The following is a 25,101-nucleotide window of genomic DNA, read 5'->3' as shown; positions in this document are numbered from 1 at the left end:
AAATAAAGTCGAGTATATTTCACACAGCTGAAAGGTTACAGTTATTGAGTCACAACTCATGAGCCGACTTGATGGATGCAAGGATCCGGTCCTGTAGCATTCCTAATATGTAATCATCCACAAATCATCTCACCGCATATTAAAATACATTCATGCTCGCTCCAAAATTCATTTATTTGAGGTCGACAGCAACCATTAAACGTGTCAAGATGAGTTTGTAAATATTTGCCTCAACTTCGAGGGCTTGGCTGGATGTCGAGTATCACTACGTCCAGAAACGTATAAATCCGAGCTGTGTACCCGACACTGTCAGCGCTGTTTGAGTTTTAGCTGCCTGTGCACTCGGTAATGGAGGTCATGAATTCGTTTATCTGTTCATCGAGAAATACCAGAGAGCAACAGCTGTGAGCTTAAAGAACGAGACGGATCCTGGAAGGAAACTGGAATTCTTTGATTACAGCTGTTTGCCTCATCGGGGTCGTACAAATCTTTCATAATTTAAACCTGCAATAACTGATTTATTTTTGGCCAACATGGGGCAGCGGAAACGAGTTGTGAACACGGCATTGCTAGCTAACGTTACAGCTCAGCCGAGGAGGACGCCATTAATGTTTAATGTTCCTCTCGTCCATGAGTAGATGCACGCTTCCTTCGATGCGCGATGATCAAGTCGGCAGCAGGCTGGTCTCATACACTGTTTGTAGCTATATCTACAAAAAGTAATGCACTGTAATTCGTATATATATATCCCATGAAATCAATTTGTATGTAATCCATGTAGTCTTGAACCAGGAAGTATAAAGAGCGGCAAACGGCGCGTCAGGAGGACGTTGGGGTGGATGGGTGGGTCTAAAAATACCAGACTTTCGCCCAGGAGACCGATGCTCGTGTCCCATGTGAAACCAGAAGTTAACGTTGATTTATTTGTCACGTAACTTAAGTACTTAAGTTACGTGACTTAAGTACTTAAGTTACGCCACTTTCGGAGTTATCTTAACCCAAACCACGACCTTTTCCTAAACCTAACTAAGCAGTTTTGTTGCCTAAACCTAAACAAGTTGTTTCCTGTGAAGATGGAAGATTATTTTGAAACGACTGTATGTATGTTCCGAGCTGGACATTGACAGGTGTTGCTGGACATTCGTAGGGAAATAACTTTTTCGGAAGATACAGTATATGAGAATACGTTGATGGCGGATGTATTTTGGTAGAGAAGACCAACTCATAAATAGCACTACAGATAAGAGGAAAAATGTGTATTTGTGATTTTCGGGTGGACGGTCCCTTTAATCTTCAGTTTATCAGAATAAAACTAATTTGGAAGTCACTAAATAGTGATGGTTTGTAATTTCTCTTTTCTTTTTCCACCCTATTTTTCTTTTTCAAAATGATTTTATCCTTCTGTCCTTCACATGCAGGTTTACATACACATTGTAACCAAAGTATTTACCTCCTAAACACCTTTAAAAGATCTATACTTACTCTTCCTCTCATCATACTGACTGTTAACTGCACTAGCTTATTGTTTTGTCCAAAGCGCTCTCTTTTTTCTTTACAAATACTGTGCATGCACCCACTGAAGTATATAAGCGTATATATATAAGTGTGTGTGTGTGTGTGTGTGTGTGTGTGTGTGTGCAGTGACCTCTCTGTCATTAGCCAACACACAGGTCATGTTCGTAAATCTCCGTCCACACAGTCAGCCATGTTGGATCAACAGTCTGAACAGGTGGTCTCATCAGCAACACGCCTATATGTAGGCCACATGTCAGGCATTAGCCGGCCAGCGCTAGGAGCTAGCGCTAAGGCAACACAATGCAGCCAGGTGAGGGGAGTAACTTAGCACAATCAATACACTAAAGCTACGCCACGTGGGGCGAGCAGAAAGGAGGTCAATCCAATTAGTTAGATCTGAGAGACATAAACAGTGGGACTCTGTCCAATCCCGTGCCAGTCCTAGAATATCCGTCCCCCCTCAGGTCCTCTGTTGTACATCACACACAGATGAGTCACACACATACTGTAAATGCATTTTATCTGTCTTTAAGTAGTCAAATAACCTAAATAAGACAAATGGGGAAATTCGATGTTATACAATGTCTGGAGTGGTTAGTGATCTAATCCAAAAAGCTGGCCTAACCCATTCTTTGACCTCAGCTCACTTCAATGTAGTTGCTATGCGAGCTACTAAATGACCTCACTGCGCTCCTCACAGAGTTGTACTCTGAAGGTACCCTGTGGTGTTTTCTTGTAAACAAACACAGTCAAGTTTACATCCACTGTGTGTGTCCTTAAAGCTTAACAGACATGTTGAATTCAGTTCCCTCCCATTAAAGCAGTTGCAAAGTACGTTTTTTGAATAGTTTCAAACGAGCTTTGTTTATTTTGGCTTGCGGTCTTGCAACCAGTGGAATAGTGTGATATAATAATGGAATATTGTATAAGATTAGCGCCTGCTGCAGTCGGTAGGGATGTGTGTCACATCACCCGCTTGCTTGTGCATGTACAGTATACAGTACTTGTATAAATGCTAGAGGAACAAGAGACAGAAACTCATTGACAAAAGCTCCACAGTGTATCTTTAAGATATACTATATATTTAATTTCATCATCTCTGTTATTGATCGATCACAACCATTAGAAAATGTGAAATCACCCTGACGATCAAAGAGACCACCACCAGGTTAAAGCCTGGTATCAGCCAGGTGAAGGTCTGAAAGTCTGAACCCAAACTCTGGATCCAGACCAAACTACAGGCTAAAATAATCCAAAAGTAGCTATTTATATTTCCTTAACTGCAAGCCACCTGTGTGTGCATGCTCCCATTCATTAGTTTGTGTGTGTTCACTCCGGTCCAGTCACAAGAGGCGCATCGCCGTGGCCATGTGAACGAGTTGTCACCATGAGTCAGTGACGTGGATGTTATCGATATAAACACTGCAAGATTATCTCAAGTTTGCAAAGAAAGGAGAAATATGAACACTAAACCTGTGTGTTCATACTAGGGCTGCTACTAACAATTATTTTAATTTTCGATGAATCCGTTGATTACTTATTGGATTAGTTGTTTGGTTTATAAAATGTTAGAAAAATTGTGAAAAAATGTGTTTCCCAAAGCCCAAGATGACGTCCTCATATGTCTTGTTTTGTCCACAACTCAAAGATATTCAGTTTACTGTCATAGAGGAGGAAAGAAACCAGAAAATATTCACATTTAAGAAGCTGGAATCAGAGAATTTGGACTCTTAAAAAAATTACAAAAAACGACTATTCGTTGCAGGTCTAGTTCTTACTACAGCTCCTTGGATCAGCACCTCTTTTTGGCACCTTTATGGACAACTTATGGACTTTACGTCAGCGTGTTGTGCAGCATTGTACCAGACCTAACATCTCTTTATTCATTTTGTTTTGTTTTGTTTTGTTTTGTTTTTCTATTGATTTCCACTGTAATTGAATCTATAATGTTGTCATCCTGATTGTCCATACTGTAATTTTATCATTTTTGTCTATTCTGTGCACACAACGTCTATTGCATATCTGTCCGTCCTGTTAGAGGGATCCCTCCTCTGTTGCTCTTCCTGAGGTTTTCTCTATTCTCCCCTGTTAAAGGTTTGTTTGGGGGAGTTTTTCCTTATCCGAATCGAGGCTCTATGGACAGTGAGTGTCACATTAGGGTTATCAAGCGAAGCTAATTTACCCAAAGAGCCTGAGAATTTGAGAAAGATGGCGACTCTCTGCACTTATCATAAGTCTGAGGAGGAGCCTGGTGCTCAAAACGTTACAGCATAATAAAAAATCCTTCTAACAGGAGCTATTTGGTTTGCAGATCTATCGGTTTTATTCTGTTAAATTTGAGAAAATCTAACGTTATTTGCATTATGAAAAAAGAGTAATGAGGACTGAGTGTACAACAATAAATGCCGCTATACGTAGAACATAATCCTGTCATGGTCCTCTAATGACTGAAGGGGTGATGTGAGGAAGTCGCCGGCTGTTAAAAACTTTATGCTAGAAGGGAACCGCATCTCCACACTGACTAAAACGCACCGCAGCGCCTCTTCAGAGCCATTCTTCTGGACAGTTAATGAGTCAATCACATTATAACAAGCAACTTTCCCAGAGAGTACAAAGATGTATTCTTAGCAGCGACACTTATCTTCTGACTGGGATGGGTCAGTGGAGATAGACACAGCGCTGTTGTAGTTATGGGCCAACAGAGGAGGAAAGGAATAGAATACGGAAGACGATAACGGCACTTCATAATTGCTTTTCATTTCCTGCAGTGATAACGTATCAGGGGAACAAAAGTCAAATCTTATCTTCGCTAACACTTCCATGTCCAGAAGAAATGACCACCTGTCCTGTAATCTAACTTTCCTCACCAACAAATCCAAGACAAACTACCGGAAAATATCCAGAGCAGCACATAGCCGGCCCGGGATGATCTTTCCATCAGCGACTTCCTGCTCCGACCGGGGGTGACATCCCTCATGTTTTCTGCTCCCTTCCAGATGTGTGCTCTTTTCACACTTGGTTTTATTACTGCACATCTGGACATATGGGAACCACAAGATGACCACAAAACCACTCACACCACATGAGAACCTCTCAGCAGAGAGAGGTCACCTGCGAGGATTTATGTAACTCCAGTGAGGAGTGGAGGGCGTGTTGTCAGCGTTTATGTAACAGACTTTATTGATACTCAAAATCATGAGGACGGAAAATCTGACTGTGAGCTCTCGAAGCAGGGCGAGAGGTGGTTTCAGATTTGAGTCAAAATGTTTTTATAATTACCGTTTGTAGATTGTCCTTCAGATCTTTTACTGAATTTGAAAAATGTATGACTGCAAAGTGGAAGACAGTTTCTGTAAAACAGCATCAAAGGAGACTTTGTGGACAGTTTTCTTTCTGTTGCCACTCCTCTAGAAGGAGAGCAGATGGGGAGAGTTTTTAAAACAAGTCCCGAACATCCGCTCCTTCACAAAATCAGAGGAGAGTTTCTAGGAAGGAGGACAATATCTGGCCAGCTGCAGATGAACAAAGTCACGGCAACAGAAGAGAGTGTGTGTGTGTGTGTGTGTGTGTGTGTGTGTGTGTGTGTGTGTATATCAGTGTGTGTTTATCATCTAAGGGAAACAGGAGATTCAACTTTTTTTGCTACTTCCAGGAATGTATTTCCTGAATTACAATGACTGTGATGACTGCTGGCTCACAATTATTTTCACTATCAATTATTCTGCCGGTTATTTTTATTATTTTTTCGGGTCGTCCGTACCATTCTTGTGAATGTGATAGCTCCTGGAAGGAATTTCTTTAAAGTTGGCACAAACTTCTATTTGGACTCAAGAATGAACTGATTAGATTTTGTAGGTCAAAAGTCACTCTGACCTCACAAAACACATTTTTGGCCATAACTCAAGAATTCTAATGCTAATTATGACAATTTCACACAAATGTGTAACAGGATAAAATGATGAAGTGCTGACATTTTCGACAGACATGGATGTTAACTGCAACTTGACTGGTTGGCGGAGACATACAACTGTGAGGCGGTAATTCTAGTTTCAATTAAAATCAATTAAAATGTCAAAAAATATTCTGACAAATGTCCATCATCATGATTACCCAAAGCCAAAGTGACATATATCAGTGTCGTCTTTTATCTGAGCAACAGTTCAAAACGCAAAAATATTCTGTTTACTATCACAGATGACAAAGAAAACCAGGAAATATTTCACATTTGAGAAGCTGGAGCCTGTAAAATTTAGCATTTTTGCTGAGAAAAATGACTTGAAATGATGAATTGATTATTAAAATAGTTTCTGATTCGGCTAACTGTTCCAGTTCTTCATGACTGAATATATAAACTGGTCAGACTTTTATTAAAAAAACTTAAAGCCATGATTGAAGACACTGACAACACAGATGTGCCCCAGAGTAATTTAGTTTAAAGACTACAAAGAAGAGAGTAACTCCTCTGTGACCGGACTTCATACAGAATAAAGCCGTTTCTGTCGCTGGTGCAGGTGTAGTTGAGGCAGTAGGGCAGCTGGTCGAGTGCGACAGCAAGTGCTGACTGTGGTGTGTGCGTGCGTGCGATGCTGACGAGGCACCTGCAGACTCTGGCGTACCCCGACAGCATAAATAAAGAGCCTGTGAGGGGACACAAACAGGCACATTGTCGGTTGTCTGCTGACGACCGACTAGTTGGCTCAAAACGCATAATGAGAGACACAACAGACAAGCCTACACATCCTGTAAGAAATGGTACTATATTGGCCATAAAAATCTGCAGATAAAACATTTCTGTACAGATGTAGGGCTGCAACTAAGAGATTATTTTAATTAGCGATTAATCTGCAGATTTCTTTTTCAATTAATTAATAAATCTTTTAGTGTATCGTATCACAGATATTCAGTTTATAATGATAAATGGCAAAGAAAAACTGAAAATGCTCTAGTCTGAGGAGCTGGAAACAGAATGTTTGGCATTTTTTTCACTATTTTTACTTGAAAAATGAATGAAACGATAATTTGATTTTCAAAATAGTTTTAGGGCTGCAATTAACGATTACTTTTATTGTAAATTAATCTGTTGAACATTTTCTCGATTAATCGATTAGTTGTTTGGTCTATAAATAAAGAAACCAAGAAACCAGAAAATATTCACATTTAAGATGCTGGAATCAGAGAATTTAGACTTTTTCTTAAAAAAATTACTCATATAGCGAATAACCAATTATCAAAATAGTTGGTGATTAATCGTTGCAGCTCTAATGATGAATTGTTTCAGCTGTATACAGATGTACTGTAACCGTGAAGACTATGACGAGGAATGCGATATGCAAGTTAAAATAACTTCTTTGACCACTTTACCTGTGAAAGATCCAACTGGAGGACGGAGGGAAGTTTAATTAAAGTTTGTTTTGACCTGCTACACAACACAAACTACACTCGGCTAAGAAATCAAACAAATCACTCTGATGTGGCTCCACCAAATCTCTGTGTAACCTCTGACCTCCAGCTGCTACGGTCGGAGCGAGAAGCTGCATCAACACCAGCCTCTGCTCCATAGTTGACAGAGCAGGAACAGTTTGTACTCCTCTTCCCCAGCCAGAGGTACCAGTCCTCATGGATACAGTTTCACAAGGAGAATAAGAGCTTGGCACCACGTTGGAGAGATAAACTATCGGTGAAAAGTAACAGCTGGAGTTGTTGTTGGCATTCTTCATCTTTCAGCTGAGCTAAATGTCATTAGCTGTAACATTACAAAGTGTGCAGTTGTTGTTTGTGGGTTCTCATTTCTTAAATCTGACCAGATGAAACAAGATGAAGGAAGATTTTATCAACATGAACCGAAGAGCTTTAAAGAATGCAAGTCACTGCTTTAATGTGACATTAATGTTGTGGGAATTAATTCAATTAACATTTAAATGCCATTCAAAACATCCAAAGCTGATTTTTTGCTGCAATGTCGTCAATCATGGTTCCATAACAGAAGATATATACTTTTCTTAAGCAAATATTTGAAAACTAGAGCTGCGACGATTAGTCGATCAAAAGAACTGCAACCGTTTTGATCATCAATTAAATGTTTATTTATTCATTTTTCAAGCAAAAATACCAAACGTTTGACGATTCCAGGTTCTCAAATGTGATGCATTTTTGGTTTGCAGAAGATAATACATAAAAGAGATAATAACAGTTAAATGAAGATGTCTGTGAATATGATTCTACCACTAGTGTCCCTGACGGATCAGCCTTCCCCCGATCATCTGGTACAACTCTGAGCAAACAAACATATGGCTGGATGTTATGTAATCCTCATACCATGGTGAGGAGGGTAGTCGCTCAAAAACTAGTGTAAATCTATTCTACGACAACGCCGCTAACCTCAAGCTGCTACACAAACAAGTCTGTGGTGAACTGCTTGTGTAAGTTGCTGCTGTGTGTTTTTTTACTCTTCAACTAGAGTCCAGTGCAGATAACCAGGCACCTTTACATGTTACTCAACCAGGGAACGCAGCCTGTAGTCCAGTATTACACTCTTTACCCTGATTTCACCTCTATAAAACACACAGCACTGTAACTTTACACTCAACAGAAAGGACACTGCACATGAGCGGTGCTCAATCATTCCCCGTCTCTCTCTCATCTCAGGGTTTTTTTTCCAGGCCTGATGAAAACAACACTTTCAGGGCACAGTAAATCTGGCTGGACCCCGCCCAGTAGGGGGAGATCCTAGTAATACACACTAATCCTCCTCAGTGTTAGTGGGGGGCTCTGGGAAGATGGTATTACAAGTGCAAATGTGCATGTGCATTTCTGTGTCTGAGTGTATTGAGGTAGCAGCAGTGAAGGAGATGCTGAGAGGTGAAGCAGCTGACCTGGGTTGACTCTGACTCACACTGGGAGTGTTTCTGTTGGCCGGGAACGACGGAGGAGCACAACAGGAGCTCCAGAGCTCACCGGGGCCAACGAGGCCTGCAGGACCTTCACATGTGCAAATCATCAATGCGTGTAGGTACAGAAAAAACAAACGCATCTAGCAGGTGGGATTCAGATACGTTGCACATTAACAAAGAACTCCAAGAGTTGCTTTATTAAAGGCTTGTGATGTCTGACATGTTGTATGAAATGTTGCATCATAAAGAAAACAAACCTCAAACTTTTGATAGAACTTTTTGGCCATCACAGGGTGGGGAAACATACAAACAGCAAAAAAAACGGCAGACACAAAGTGAAGTTTCTAGACACATCATGAACATAAGTCAAACGTAAGTCAAGTCGTTAAAGCTGTGTTTTGTTCTCCACCAACTCCTGAGATAAATATCTGGGTATTTAGCTGCTGGATGTTTGTCTTTCTTCACTACCTTTGTCTGTTGTTTGGTGCTGGGCTAAAAGATGGCGTATGGATGGCGTCTATCAGAGCTTTCTAACTGGAAACAGCTGCTATGGTGGTTGATGACAACATCTTAAGCCACATTTCCACTAAGCAGTCCAGTTCAGTTCAGTTTGTTACACATGAGAGCGGTTCTTTTTGTGTTTCCATTAGCAAAATGTGTGCATGGTACGAATAGAACCACTCCATTCTCGGTACCACCTCGGTCGAGGTTCCAAGAGAGCTGAGTCGATACTAGAAGGTGGAGTGAAAACACTGCAGACTACTGATTGGTCTGGAGCGCGACACGGGACAGCCTGCACAAGCCATCATTTTTTAAACAGCCAAACTGCCGTCAATAACGACTGACATTTATAATTCACTCTACCCAGATTAAAAAAATTGGCAGCTCACAAAACTACACTGTACAATTGACAAAGTGCAGATCTTCTGTTTGGTTGCAGTTGAAATGATTCAGCGAGTGCCCCATTTAAGATGATGTCACGGTAGTTTCACGCGCCGTTACTACGGCGATCAGCTTAGTATCCCGCCTGAACTGAGGTGGCACCATTCGCAGTGGAAACACGGCAAAGAGAAAAGGACCTGGTACCAAAAGTGAGTCAAGTTGAGCAGAGCGTACCATGCAGTGGAAACACGGCTATCATGAATTTAAGTCCAACATTAACTCTCCTTAAAGCTGTGTTTCGGTCTCCACCAACTCCTGAGAACAATATCTGGGTATTTAGCTGCTGGAACTTTGTCTTTCTTCACCAGCTTTGTCTGTCTGTTGTTTGGTGTTAGGCTAAAAGATGCCGTGCAGATGGGGTCTATCAGAGCTTATCAACTGGAAACAGCTGCCTATGGGGGTTGAAGAGAACTTCTAAGACATAACTACAGTATATGTAAGTTGTACAAGCAAAACAATGAGCTAAAAGACGCCAAAAGGTTTAATAGAGTTGGAGAGTTATGTGTTAACTTATTATCAATTAAGTATGATTACACGATTAATTGTCTGGTCTATAAAATGTCAGAAAATAGTGAAAAGTCCCAACACCACTTCTCAGAGCCCAAGGTAATCTTCAGATAGCTTTTATTGTTTCAAAAATACTCCGTTTACTGTGGTATAAGAAAAGGAAAAGCAGCAAATACTTACATTTACATAATTTAGCAATTAAATGATTATCAAAATATATCTAAATTAAGGTAGATTCATTTTCTGTCAATCAAGTTTTTAGTTCATTTTATGTGATGTGTTTAGTATTGTGGGTCATTTTTGCATTTAATGGAGTGGTCATTTTCAATGATTAATGCAGGTTAAAGTGTCACAATGACAGCGGAGGCCATTCATTTTCCTAAAAGCCGATGTTCAGCGTGTCTGTATTCACGTCGCCATGAAATAAGTGTAATGATTGAAAGCATTCAGGTCTCTGTGTCTGACTGTGAATTTATGTGTGTGTGAACATGAAAGTGGGTCCATCCTTTGATGGCTACAGCGACCGTGCCTTGCAGCTCAGGAGCATTGAAGTCCCCTGAAACATCCCACTAACACACACACACACATTACTGTAGCGGTGCTCCTGCACTAATGCCCTGTGACGCCTCCTTCCTGGTCTTGGAAAGCAGATCCTGATGATGCATCGTCAGAGTGAGCGGCGTGAGGTAACCTCAGACTCTCTCTCCGGACCCCGGGGGGGGGAACCGAAGACAGCTGAGCTCATATTAAGCCGTCACTTGACTCACATGTTAAAACAAATGACAGCGCTTCCTCTGAGCGGTGTTTGTTTTCATTAGTGTCGACAATAACATTAAACCAGAACCTTCTTAAAATAGTAAAGCATTATATAAAGCATTATACTGCCCTGTATTGGTACCATAAAACAACGTGAATCCAAATCCTAATTTGTTATTTGGGCTGCAACTAACGATTATTTTCATTATCGATTAATCTGACGATTATTTTCTAGATTAATCGATTAATCGTTTGGAAAATAGTGAAAAATGTCCATCCCAGTTTTTCGAAGGTGATGTCTTTAAATATCTTGTTTTGTCAGTCCAAAACCTAAAACTATTCAGTTTAATATGATATAAAACTAAATGCTGAAAACAGCATTTTCTGCATGAAAAATTACGTTAACAATTAATCAATTATAATTGACAAGTCGACTAATGGTTGCAGCTTTATTTGTTATATTCTATAAAGACATACATATTAAATTAGTTACTGTAGTATTCGTGCCCGATCGGCACTGCACATGTGCAACTCTCAAAAGAGATGAGAAGGAAGCGAGATGGTTCACTCCTCAGCTACTTCCATCAGCAGCTCCAGAAAAAAACAATGTGTTTCTTTTTTTTTTACCACTTGCCCGATTGCTAGATTTACTAGCCCGACGTGGCACTTTACTTGCCCCTGGGAAGTAAGCAATCCTTATTGTTGAGCCCTGCAGATACTGTAGAGATATACAGGAAACATGGGGAGAGAGTAAGAGGTGTATGACGTTGTAGTTATGTTAACCATCCGGCTACCAGGACGCCCCATCCTGTAGCATTTTAAACACATCTTGCATTATCATACCTATTTAGGACATTCATTCCCCGACTGCTTTAAATCATTCTTAACTGTCAGGTAGCCACCTGAAAACCTGCAGGCTGACATCTGGATTCAACGCCTGGGTGGTAGTTAAACACCAGATGATGACTAGGTAACGCAAGAAAACTGCAAATAATTAAATAAAGTACACCAATGATCCATCTCCAAACTATCCAGGATACAGTTTTCATCTATAAATCTGTAATCCAACACGTGTTTGGTCTTTGTAGAGATGACACAAAGAGCTAAAAAGGAGAGAAAAGGTAGAGTATTATGTAGCGAACTGAGCAAAGGGAAGACATCTGTTGCATTAACCTATCATTACTGATGAACACTGGTGAACAAATGGAGATCAAGCAGAGAAACATACAGCAAATGGGCGTTAATAGCAACACTGTACCAACAGCTTTTGCTTCATAGCTGTCTGTCATCTGTCGCTTTACAGCTAATGTCAGTCTTTCTCGATGTTGGCATGGAGACAAAAGAAGATGCCAAACTGCTGGTATTTCATACAATAAATTCCAGTGTGCAGCAGTCACAGGTATTTAAACCGTAATGTCAATTTCAGTCATATCTGACGCAGGAAGGAAACAACGTGAGGAATGACAGACAGCGGATAAGAGCTAAACCAACATCAGGTGATTTGTCACGTATTCGTCTTCATTCTGCAGGTCAACTGAAGTCCACAGGTGTTGAAGGTAGGATCAGTAAAATCAGTCTGTTCCTCTTCAAACATGAACCCACAATTGAAGCCTGTCACCTCTCTAATGGCCTTCATTTATAATAATAACCACGTTCAACCAAAACACTGCGACTCGCTGTGTTTATCTAACCAGCACAACATGGGTTATGTTTTCATCTCCTTCAAGCTGAGTTTTATTAATTGAAGCACTTGAGCGACAGGGCTTGTCAGGATCTTAGCTGCAGCTGTTGGCGGGTTTCCAAAAGAGACCAAAACCTCTTGTAAGTGATATCCCCTTTCACGACAACAGTTTAAAAAAAAAACTCTCTCTCTCTCTCTCCTCTCTCTATCTCTCTCTCTATCTCTCTATCTCTCTATCTCTATACGCTGTACGCTTCGTGGTGAGTTTGGCCTCGACTGACAGTCAGCAGGAAACGTCCGTCTGCTCTGCTAAAGGATTGTTGACTTGAGGGTGATGATTCAACACCGTCCTGGTCTTTCATATCTGACTGGTGAACCGGAAGCGGCAAGAAAAGGAAAATGCTGTACATCTCTTAAACTAAATTAAACCCAAATCACAGCAAGAAACTAAACCTATTCAACCTATAAAATTATCCTCAAACCTTTGATGGAAATTTACTGAGTGTCATGTATTAGTAATGGTTTATAAACTATTCAGAAAAAGATCTGCTTTACCTCATAATGTCTTGTCAGAACCCGTCTTAAAATCTAAAAATATGATTCCACTAATCCACAAACCTGTGCTCCAAAACACAACCAAGTACTGAATTCAGTCTAATATTAGCTTGTTGGCCCTCTTTGAGCATTTCTTTCTTCCCACACACTTTCCATAGTTATTTTTATAACACTCAAAGCAGCCTAATATGTGACCCTAAATTCTGATGAAGAGTGTCATTAATCTGGGGCTCACTCACATGATGTGATACTGGATTTGGAGAACATACGAACTAAACCGGATTCTTCTGGTTACAAGTGACTTTGACTTTGGTTATAAGTCGATGCCAAGATTCTGAAAACACGACGATGAATCAGGGCTCGAGACTAACGTCGTCCCAGGGATGATAGAACATTTTCCTGATAATGCCACATTGTGAACAACAAATCTGTGTTGAAATCGGCAGAAGGAGAGCTAGTTAATGTTAGCTGTTAGCAGCCGGTGGGCAGTGCTATCTAACATCTAATATAACGTAGCTGACGGTTGTGTTATGATGCATTCAAACTCCATTCAGTAAAAATTAGTATTGGGTAAAGGCATATTATAACATTGTCATGATGTGTTCAAATGTAATCTTGTAAAGTTTAGTTTTTGGAGTCGCTAGCCTCAAGCAGAGATGAGGAGCAAGCTACAGAGGTCTGGTAAACTCACTTCTTTCTAACTCCACACCAACTGATTTATATTCATTTTCAGACTTGTAGTATCAACTAACACCGACTCAAGTGACATCCCTTGAGGCCATTTAGCAGACATAGTGCGGCTCCTTCTGGAGCCAAAAATGCCTTTAAATAACTTTTTTGCACATATGCCGTCAAACTCCCAAACAGTGTTATCACGATACCAAAATTATGACTTTGATACGATACCCTGCCTAAATATCTCGATACCGATACTGAAATGATACCACGGCAAAAACATAAAACATCAGGAAAAGTTATAATAGATTTTTTTATTAATTAAAAAGTTTATTTTTTGACCGCTTGCTCCCACCCGCAGCAAAGTTTTAACCGCCTGCTCCTGCGGGATCCCAGTCCTAATGCCATCCTCTAAACAGAGCAATTCAAGCACACACACGCTGCCCAGCTGTCGCACATCTTCTCACTCATTCTTAAAGTACCGATACTAATAAAACAGGGTATCGTACCGTTTTTAACGGAAGGGTATTTAAATATCTTTTTAGTATCGGTATACCGTGCAGCACTACTCCCACACACCTGCTAACAGATGTTGATGTAGAGCTCCTCTTTAGGTTAACTGAGGCCCAGCTCTTGAAAACCAATGATCCATGTCAGAGGTCAAGTTTAAACTCAAAGCTCTTTACATTAAGAAGTGAGAACATTAACTCCAGTAGAGGTCAGTACTTTTGACCAGGACAAACTTCTTGACAACATCCTGTGATGAAATATAACTACACACAATTACAGAAGGAGATGAATAAACATAAAGAAATCCACAGAATATATTTATCATACCTCCTTCTACTCTCCTGAATGAAAAGCTAAGAGGAAATGAAAATGAAGTATTGCTATGAGGTAATGTTGGCTGCCGTTCCTCCCTCCTCTTCTCTATCTCTATCTCTCTCTGCAGTAGCACCGCCGTTCCAGCCTGTTGGCATCAATCACCGGCGGGCAGATACGCAATCTTACTGTGCAAACAATTAAAGGCTGCTCCTCTGCACTCAGAACTACTCACTCGTGTTGCTTCGTTGAGGATTAACCCAATATGCTTACACATTAACCCCGGAGACACACCGGTGAATGGCATTCCTGAGAGCTGTGTTTGCTAAACCGAAGGCAATAAAACGCAGCGGAGAGCTACTTGTTGCAAAGATTGTCGTCTTGCTGGTTACCTTTGAACTTGGCTTCAGTGCTGCCAGTTTCAACTTGACATTGATACTGGGAACACTGGGAGAATCTTTATTTTATTGCGAGGGGAGGAACTGAAATAAATGAATTCGCTTTTGGAGTGCGATATTAACAATTTAAAACTGACATCAGCTCCGGTAGAGTGCCCATAAAGTCAAGTTAAATTATTTGGCGGGTAGATTATGAAGACATTTGTACAATCATACCCAGATGAAGAAATACCTGAAGGCATGTATGCATTTCTGTGAGCACTGCCCTGCTCTTTGTACATGAATAAACAGCAGGTGGTCAGGTGACTTGACAGTGAGTGATACAACCTCTTATAAAATACAATAAGCAACCAGTATTTGCCTTCCTGACTGGCAGCATTGTGCATACAGTCAGAGGGTGTTATGCAACCGTCAGGAATTCGGTTGAAGACAAATGAGAAAACAATGTGCAGTTGTGAACTTGTCAGAAAACCTTGACTGGCGTGCTTTAAAGTGACAGGTCCCTGAAGAAGGAAAATAATATGAGTGGAATGTCTTGAGTGATATGAAAACAACCAGCTTCCTTCACAACCTCTGGCTGGGCCTCTACAAGCTCTACCTTGAGACAATATTTCCACTGTGAAGGGAAAAAAAGGGCCGTAATCAGAAAAACAAGAACTGTAAGAGCTGATAGGCCACTGGCCGTTTGCAGATAGAGAGATCCTCTGTTAATCTCCACACAGCTGGACTGAAAGTGTAATAAACCTCTGTATGGGGGCAGACACAACCAGAGACACAGTTGTGGCTAAGCAGTGTTGTATAACAGAAACTCACATTCACAGCGAGTCATGTTGAGTAAGGTGGCAGGAATCAGTTCATTCATACAGGCAAGCACTAGCCCACACATAACCTGAACATCTGCAGATGTTATCGTTCTCCTCTTACGTAATAATTCAGCTAACAAACAATGTGAACCAGGCAGCATTATGAGCAAGAGCTGTCAGTCTTTTGGGGTAAATCCAAGTCAAGTCTCAAGTCATTTCATACAAGTCTCAATTCAAGAATCTCTGTGCAGCCAACTCAAAATCAAAAGCCTCAACATATACAGTATCTGACACAGGATCCGAGGTGATGAGGTCGGGAGCAGATGTTTATTTTATACTAAAATGAGTACTTTAATAATAATAAAGTAGGGCTGTCAATCGAATAAAACATTTAATCACAATTAATCCCATGATTGTCCAAAGTTAATCGTGATTAATTGGTCGACCTTTACTTATATATTAATATGTGAAGCGCAAGTCGTTCACATTTCAACGAAAGTCTCACAGCAGTCAAGTCTCAAGTCGTCATTTTCGTAACTCAGGTCTGACTCTAGGCAAAGTATTTCATCTCAAATGCACAGCTTTGTTATCAGTCAAACAACAAATACATTCTTATTAAATCCCAGGATGCTCGTGTTGTTGCTCACCTCTAGCACCGGCCCGGCCCCCAGGATGATCTGCTCCACGCCGCTGGCGAATCCTTTCTGGCTGAGAGCGGTCAGATGATGAATGAGAAAGTTTGTGCTCTGCGTCTTCCCAGAGCCGCTCTCCCCGGATATAACGATGCACTGATTCCTCTCTCTCTGCAGCATGGCGTGGTACGCCACATCCGCCACGGCGTAGATATGTGGCTCCAAATTGCCCAGCATGTGATTATCGTACATCTTGACATACTTGGGGTTGTAGATGGGCAGGAACTTGAAGGGGTTAATGACGATGAGGATGCTTCCGACGTACGTGTAGATCTTTTCCTGGCGGAAGCGCGAGCGCAGGTTGTCCAGCAGCGAGCGCTCGTTGAGCTCCGGCAGGTGGCATAGATCTGCGTGGTCGCCCTGCGAGTCAGGCTGTGGCAGCAGTCCACGTTCCACCATGCGCCTGCGCTCCTCCGTGACCTGCAGCCACATCTGGAGGCTGCCGCCATAGTGGATGGAGCCGTCCAGGTTCTTCTGCCTGAGGAGGAAGCGGTAATCCTCGCCGCCAGACAGCGGGCGGTGCTCTAGCGCTATGCGGGGCCAGAGCATCATCCTCTGCACGGGACAGTCGCAGGGGTTCAGAATCCATTCTTCCCCGCCGAACTCCTTCACCTCGGCCAGAACATAACACTTGGTGCGGTCCAGCTGCAGGCGCTCAATGACGCGTTCGATGGCCTCAGCGGCGGTAGTGGTCTTGCGGGCGCTGATCGGGCAGTAGATGGTGCCCTCGGAAAGGGCTCCTGGGTAGATGCGCAAGGTGAACTCTGAGTTCTCGAAGCGCGGCCGCCGGCCCAGGGTACCAATGCCACCGACACCACCAACGCCATCACGAGCACTCATGGCGGAGCAGGAGTTCCCATTAGCAGCAGCCCGGCACTGGCACGTCCTTTACTGGGCTGGAGAGGCCGCCGACTCAAGACATTACCCCTGTGAAGAGGAAAACACAAAGATTCATCAACACCCTGAAGACTTAAAGCAGGAATGATACTGTATATCTATGATCTGACACTGCAATAAAAGCAGACCAACTGTTGAATTAATCTAAACCCAGACCACAGCGCTCCGCAGTCAGCCAGATTACGAAATTTGTCAGATTATGACACAGAGACTTCATGTGATGTTATGTAATCTAATGAAGGGCCAAATTATTTAGCCGGAGCCCCGACATGCATACTCATAAAGGATGAAGGATAAGTCATCGGGATCCACGGGATTACCATTAACACACACACACATACACACTCCTGAGCACACACATAAGCTCTCGCCAACGCCGGGACCAACAGCTGCCGTCGTCTTTACTGAAGACACAATCACGGCATTCACAAGTTCCCTCTTTGATACACAGCAGAGGGGCATCACGGGGTGAGAGAGAAAGAGACGAGTGACTGAGATGCAGACAAAAACTCTGATTTCAATGCTATGATCAGAACTTAGACTGTTCTGTAGCATGAAGACTTGATACATCTGAAAGAATCAATGAGCCTAGACTTATTTTTGAATGGTCAATTCAACAGGTATTCTTATACAATACACACAAGCATACAGCAGACACGGTTTGGGCAAAATGTTCCTATTTGCCATCAATAATAACCAATATATTCAGCATTTCATGGGATGGATCTGGAGTGGTCGTGTCTTCAAGGTAACCCGCGAGTTGGGGAAACTCTCGCAAGATGATTAAGGTTAGGCATTGACCTTCGAATAGTTAAGGTCGTCGAGCAGCAAGTCTAGCGAGAGTTTTTGCATATTTTAGAACAGATTTCGCAATTTGCGGGTTACCTTCCAGACATGACCATGTGGAGGTTAGTATGTGCACTGCGTGTGCAAAACTGCAAATGAATAATCCTTTCAACTAAACATATAATATAATACCCATGTGATGTCTCTTAAAAAGCCAAAGTGAAGCACTGCAGGTTTGACTGTGAAGAATACTGTGCAGACTCCAGCTCCATCAGTGAGTAAAGCCCCAGGTTGCTTTTAAGAAAAAGAAAATGTTTATTTATACAGCACCTTTCAAGAGCAGACATCACAAAGTGCTTCACAACAAAAGACAAAATATTAGAGCTGCAACGATTAATCAATTCAATAGTTGTCATCTATCCAATAAATCACCAACTATTTTGATAACCGATTAATCGGTTTGAGTAATTATTTATGAAAAAAAAAAGTCTAAATTCTCAGATTGCAGCTTCTTAAATGGGAATATTTTCTGGTTTCTTTCCTCCTCTATGACAGTAAACTGAATATCTTTGAGTTGTGGAAAAAACAAGACATTTGAGGACGTCATCTTAGTCTTTGGGAAACACCGATCGACATTCTTCACCCATTTTCTGACATTTTATAGATCAAACAACTAATCGATTAATCAAGAAAATAATCGGCAGATTAAATCAATAATGAAAATAATTGTTAGTTGTAGTCCTAATAATAATAATAATAATACTTTATTTATACAGCACCTTTCAAGACCAGACGTCGTAAAGTGCTTCATAACAAAAGACTAAACAAGATAAAAACAAAAGACACTAAAAAACCTAAACAAAACTTGAGCTGCTTTATAAAAGTGTCCACATATCTCTTAGAGGACAACGATTTGTGTCACATTTGATGCTTTTAATGCTGATGAGGCAGAAATATAAAAAGATTTTTGGTGTTTATCCAACCAAAAAGAGCCTGCCGACCACAGATGAATCCTACATGTGTCTCCCCTGTCATCACGCTGAAATGTTCAATGCATATTCCAGGAATTATTATGTGCTGTCATTTGTCTTTATGTTGGACTCACTTTCCTTCAACTCGTTGACTTCTACTTCTTCTTTAGAAACGACTACTTCTACTTTAGAAACTGATTTTCAAAGCAGAGGAATGAGCTTTAACTTGTTGCTATCAGCTGTGGCTTTTTCATGCAGGTAGAGAGAGGAATTGCGACGTGAAGTTGCCCCTATTAATCAAAGAGTTACACGTGTTGTGGCTGCAATGCATTCTGGTCTATAAAGAGCTCAAATTTGTGCAGAAATTAATTAGTATCTCTGCCTCTTCTAAAACTGATTTTTCCCGCTGAAAGTCTGTGAGTATTTAAAGAAGCATTAGATCACTGATTCTGAGGTTATCTGCATCCAAAACTGAAAAAAATTGTTTTGTCCATAAAATGCCATTTTATCTTACCAACAATCCAAACCCAAAGATATTCAGTTTATTATCATGTATGACAAAAGAAAAGGAAATGTTCACATTTGAGAAGCTTGAACAAGGAAATGTTGCAGATTAATTCTCTGCAGTGTTGCAGCTCTAATCAATACCATCAATCAATATCTATCTATCAAACTATTCCTGAAATGGTTACATCTCGCAGGTATAAATGGATACACAAAACAAAAAAAGTACATCACAATAGGCTTGTCGCGGTGGTCGCTGTTACCGTTGTTACCGGTGTTACTCGGTGGTCAAGCACACAACAATTACATTACGTACCCACCGCCCCACCATTGTTTTGCTTTTTTTACAGAAATAAAACCCATTTAGTTCATTTTGGTGTATCAGCGACATGTTATCAATAGATAGTCGGAAGACGGATGCTACAATCTGAAAGTGAATGCTTCTGCTCCGTACGGAGTCTCAGCTCACAGTAGCAGGTGTCATATTTCACACACACTGGATGAGAGAGAGTTGACAGACCGAGAGATGGCGGAGGATTTGGTGTCGAAGCGAAACGCAAACGTGCTTATTTGGCAATATTTCAGATTCAAACCCAATGCTATAAGGGAACCATAATGTTAGTGAGGTAATCGCCGCGAGGAGAACGTAGCGGTTACAGCCGGTGTGCGCGGCGCAGTGGCACCAGGTAGACCCCTGCAGCTTCGCAACGAAAGCTGGACCAGAGAGGCCAGACATACAGCCACCCGACGCTAAAGATCAAAGTAAGCGCTCTACACATATCAACGTCATCTTTTCTTTTACAATGTCCGATGTAATCAGTAACACTGGTATTGTCACAAGTTTATTAACCGCTGGGAAAATGTCCTCACTGTCACATCCCTACATCACAAATATGTGTTTTTGCACAAACTGGAATTACATGAGCAGCATGAGCAGAGCAGAAAATAAAAAGTGAAAACAGGAAATGGAACAGGGACACGTATAGCTGGTGCGCAGACAGACTGGAGTACAAAGAGCTCCCGCACCCCTGGTCATTTCCTGTCGCCCCATGTCCAACCTCTCTTGCCATGTGTCGCCTCAGCAACTCTGATATGACCATGAGGCGCACACAAACACACACAGGACCTCTCCTGTTTCCAAACACAGACACACACACACACCCATATGAGACAAAAACACACAAATCACCTTTTTTAACCTCAATCTGACTGCATTAGGCTGAATCCACACACACAACCAGTGACAGGTATTAACTGTGTTGAATGTACGTGTGTGCGTGTGTGTGCGTGTGCGTGTGCGTGTGCGTGTGCGTGTGCGTGTGTGTTGTGAGCGCTGAGTTCGGGCCCGGCGCCTGGAACAGATGGTCAGCTCGCTGCTTAAAGGATAGGGAGGGAGGGGAGGGAGGATTTGGGGTTGTGACAGTGCTGGACAGCACAGGGCCACACTGGCTGCTTCTCTGTTTACCATCAAGCGAGGACAAACAACTAACCGACGTCTCCTCCAGGAAAACACCAGCAAAACTTACCAATCAAAGAACATCTCCCGATAACAACCATCTCCACTGCCTTGCTTTTGATAGATTTGATAGATCTGATAGATGCATTAATTAACCACAGAATGGATCAAGGTGACATGAGAGAAATCCTGCTGGATTGGGACGATGTAGGGCTGTACAATGAATCACATTTGAATTACAATTACAATTTTGGCTTCCAAAGATTGTGAAAACAAAATAATCAATATGAAACGATTATTTTGCCGCATTCGGTTTCACAATGACACTCTCCTTTTTGTCTGGTGTTCCACCCTTTCCTTCACAGCGGTGTGCTTTTGCCCCGCTCGGCGAGGCGTATTTCCTCCGTGGAGGTGCACCCGCGACAGGCTGTAGGTGAGCTTGGAAAGGGGGTGAAGGTGGCGCTTTACAGCATCCCTCACTGTTCTCAGTGCAGCGATGTTGGTAACTCACCTGACCCCTCTTGAAACACAGACCCCATCTTGTTTACCATGTCATCATCATTCATATCTATGCAACCAATATGTTTATGATTCAATTGTTTACAAGAGTTCTTCATAGATCTATCTTCTTAAATTTGCTCTCAAAGCGCTCCAGATAGATGTATTTAACCTAAAAATATAGGCTACAAAATGTTCTTTCTAAATGCACGATGTTTCCAAAGTCAATGAGTAATCGTGTTAAATAACCATGATCCCAGGACAAGGGACGCATTTTTTAAGCCATTTGCTTAATCGATTGTCAGACACATCAATCGATTGTCAGACACATCAATAATCAATAGTGAATTAAGCAGTGAAAAAACAAGTTAATTATTTGAATAAGAAAGTAAATTTGAAAAATACTAAGACTGCTCTTGCTCAATCAGCCTGTTATTGCCACAAAGGATTAAAAAGATTAAACATAGTACTTACGCACAAATTACAAGCTTGATGAGACTCAACATTCAGGGCACTAAAAGCCTCACAGATTCTGATGTCAACAAGTGCTGTAACCTGCAAATACAGATTACCTGCTAGAAAATAAAATGGGCTGCTCTGGCCCCCTGACATCAGACAAACAGACCAGCTTTACTGGTTTTTATTTAATCCTTGTTGATGAATATTTGGCGGAGCAGTTTTGAAAGGGATAATATTACAAGGGAGGAATAATAAAAGAAGCACAATGACACACACAATGTCACAATGAGCTGTTTAGATAACAGGTGTTCATAGATACCACTGACAGGACAGAGAAAGGCGTAAAAGATTCCCTCAGAAACTCTCTGGATCTTAATTTGAAAGCAAAAGAGTTTATGTTTATAGACATGTATATTATAAGCTATTTATTGCTCTGATCTGGGAAAAAGTGATGAGCCAAACATTGATGTCTGGGTTAAAAATATGTCACAATGGGCCTCATGCAAGAAGTGATTTTCTCTTATTTTTGTTTGTATCCATGATTTGTTCTTATTTTGTTAGTACCCATTGATTTCTCAGATTCACCAACGTTTTCTTATTCTTAGAACATTTTACGAGTGGTCAAAAGCACTCTTACCAAAATAAGAAAAAAACATTTTGCTTTCACAGTCCACAAATCGTCTGACCAACACAAAGAAACATACGTTTTAAATTTGAGAAACATAAAAAACGGATGAATATCAGATAATCACATTTATATTATTATATGTTTTAGAGTAATTCTAATGATTGGATTATTACATTTGTGGGCTAAATAAATACTATTGGTCCACTGATCCCAATACAGGCTATAGAAACCCTGTCTGTCTGCAGAAGTACATTGCGCAAGTGCATTTTTTGGTGGCATCTCTCCAATTCTTGGGCATGTGCCAGAGTATTTGCACATGGCACAAGACCTGCCTTAACCTAGTGTTCAGGGGGCGTCACCTATGCTATTAATAAACACATCGGCTACATAATTTATGATCAATTGGGTTACAACATTCAGCACACCTGGGTAAAAGCAGTTTGGATGGTTAACAACATTTGGTGCATCTGGAGTTGACTTATCTTATTTTTTCTCTTAACAGAAAATTAAGAGAAAAGATAAGAGAAATCAAGAGAATGTTGCTACATGAGGTCCAATGTATGGAATTGGGATTTTGTTTTTGGGATATGTCACTGTTTTTGTCACATTCTGCTGTTTATATGCTGTTCAGAAGCCGCTAACTTAGTTTAAATATCCTTCAGGTAGGATGATCGGTGATTGACGGACAAGCATGTGGATAAATGAAAGATGAAGCCTCAGTATGATTACAGAATTATGATAATGGTCCCATCTTGTCTTTATAGTTAAACCCCCAATATGTCATAAAGATAAGCAAAACCCTTCAGCATGTTGTTCCTGTTGTATCAAAAAATCCTTGCGTGTCCTTATCAGAAGTCTGGATCATGCAGTTATCCCAACCGGCCACTGAAACCACCTCCACAAATTCAGCTGTTGTCCAAGGGATGCACAAAAATGTCTTTGTGAATGCTACTCTTGTGTCCGAGAATAAAATATCTTTTTAGATAGCATATAAACTATTGAGGCCTACGTGTTCTACAGTAGCACATCATTGTGCTGTGGACTGCACAAAAGAAAAGGTCAACTGATACTGAAACTTTCAAACATAATCGCAATTGTTGCACTTTTAAACAAAGTACAGCCACAAAGCAAGTGAGTGAGCAAAGAAGAGGAAGAGAAAATGTTTGAGGCATGATGTCATTTCACCTGAGCGCTGTGCGTCGGCTTAAAAGAAAAAGGTTTGATGTAGAGAAGCTGGAGGTTTGTGCCCTGGAGGAATTGACAAAGCAGAAGAAACCTGCAGTGGCCTATTCTTCTTCTTTTTCTTCTTCTCTATCCTCCTCTAACAACTGAACCAGAAACAGATCCGGTTACGTCACCTGAATGCTCAGAGATTAGGAATCACAGTCAAGTAATCTGACCTGGAATCTGTTTGAGGGGACTTTTAGACACGGTAGACCAAGACAGACCCAATCTCAACGAGGATATGGACAAGGAGCAAAGCAAATTCTGAATATGTAAAACAAACAACACATGCATTTTTGCTTTGAGTTAAACTTAGGTCAGATGTTATCGGAGTTCACTTAAGTTAAGATGTTGAAACTTATCTGTACTTGGATCAGTGGCTTAAAACAACCTGAAGCATGAGCAAAACACAGAAACAATGGTGTATTGTATTCGAGAATAAAAAAAAGAGTGCTCCCCTCACTTTTAAAATGCAGTGAAGTTAATAAAATAAAATTCATTTAAAGGGATAGTTTTGGTGTTTTAAAGTAGGGTTATATACTTCTCCATAGTCAGTGTATTACCTACAGTAGATGATGGTCGGCACGACCTCAATTTGGAGAAGCAGACAGGAGTACCAACATGGAAGCAAAGCAATACTGCTGTGGCCAGCAGCAAAACGTATTTTAGCCACCTAAAAGAAAGGCCCAGCTAAAAACATTTACATCAGTTTAAGTGTACTCTGTATTTAGAATATATCGCTAGTGTATCTTGCCGTGAGCAAACTATACAGTCTATGTTTCTGACGGGGAACTGAAGTCGTTATTGCCAAAGCAACGAGACTCCATAGAAAAAAACTAATTGTAATTTTACCTCACAGAACGGGAGTTGCTGGTCTACCGCTGCCTCGATCGGTTAGTTTGTATGTGTTATTGTGTGATTTTGGTTAGTTCGGATTCACCAAAGTCACACAATAACAAAAAAACAACAACTGTGTTCTGCTAGGTAAATTTAATTTCTTTTTACAATCGAGTCTGGTGGCTTTGGCAAGAGCATAGATGGATACAACGGCTTCAGTTCCCCATAGGAAAGGGCTGTCGGACGGCAAGGTAAAGCAGTGAAAATATTATAAATACAGCTTACATTTAAACTGGTGTTGATTTTTTTTTAGGTGGACCTTTCTTTTAGGTGTCTGAGATCTGTTTTTGCTCCCAGCCCCGTCCACAGCAGTACATTGCTTTGCTTTAGTGTCGGTAACTACTGTCTGCTTTTCTAAACTGGGGGCGCACCAACCGTCATCTACTGTAGGTAATACACTGACTATGGATAAGTACCTCATACAACCCCACTTCAAAACACCCAAACTATCCCTTTAACTGGTGGACAGAATTTCAAACTATTACATTGAAACATCTGGGTGGAGTCCTGTTTTTAACCAACAACAAACAACTGCATATTTATTG

At 41.1% G+C, this 25,101-nt stretch overlaps 1 protein-coding gene across 8 annotated transcripts in view; it reads right to left on the bottom strand.

Moving 5' to 3' along the window:
- Nucleotides 1-25,101, bottom strand: part of myo9aa (myosin IXAa) — a 133,917-nt gene that overhangs the window by 82,345 nt on the left and 26,471 nt on the right. For all 8 annotated transcript variants that reach the window (XM_037793190.1, XM_037793198.1, XM_037793205.1 and 5 more), the window contains exon 2: nucleotides 16,192-17,163. In XM_037793190.1, coding sequence (XP_037649118.1) covers nucleotides 16,192-17,076 — 885 coding nt within the window. In that variant the 5' untranslated portion in view covers nucleotides 17,077-17,163. The remainder of the gene's footprint in view (nucleotides 1-16,191; nucleotides 17,164-25,101) is intronic.

The sequence above is a fragment of the Sebastes umbrosus genome, chromosome 2 (genome assembly GCF_015220745.1).
Source record: "Sebastes umbrosus isolate fSebUmb1 chromosome 2, fSebUmb1.pri, whole genome shotgun sequence".
NCBI lineage: Eukaryota > Metazoa > Chordata > Actinopteri > Perciformes > Sebastidae > Sebastes > Sebastes umbrosus.
The sequence above is the reverse complement of the archived record's forward strand: the minus strand, read 5'-3'. Positions and strand labels throughout refer to the sequence as shown.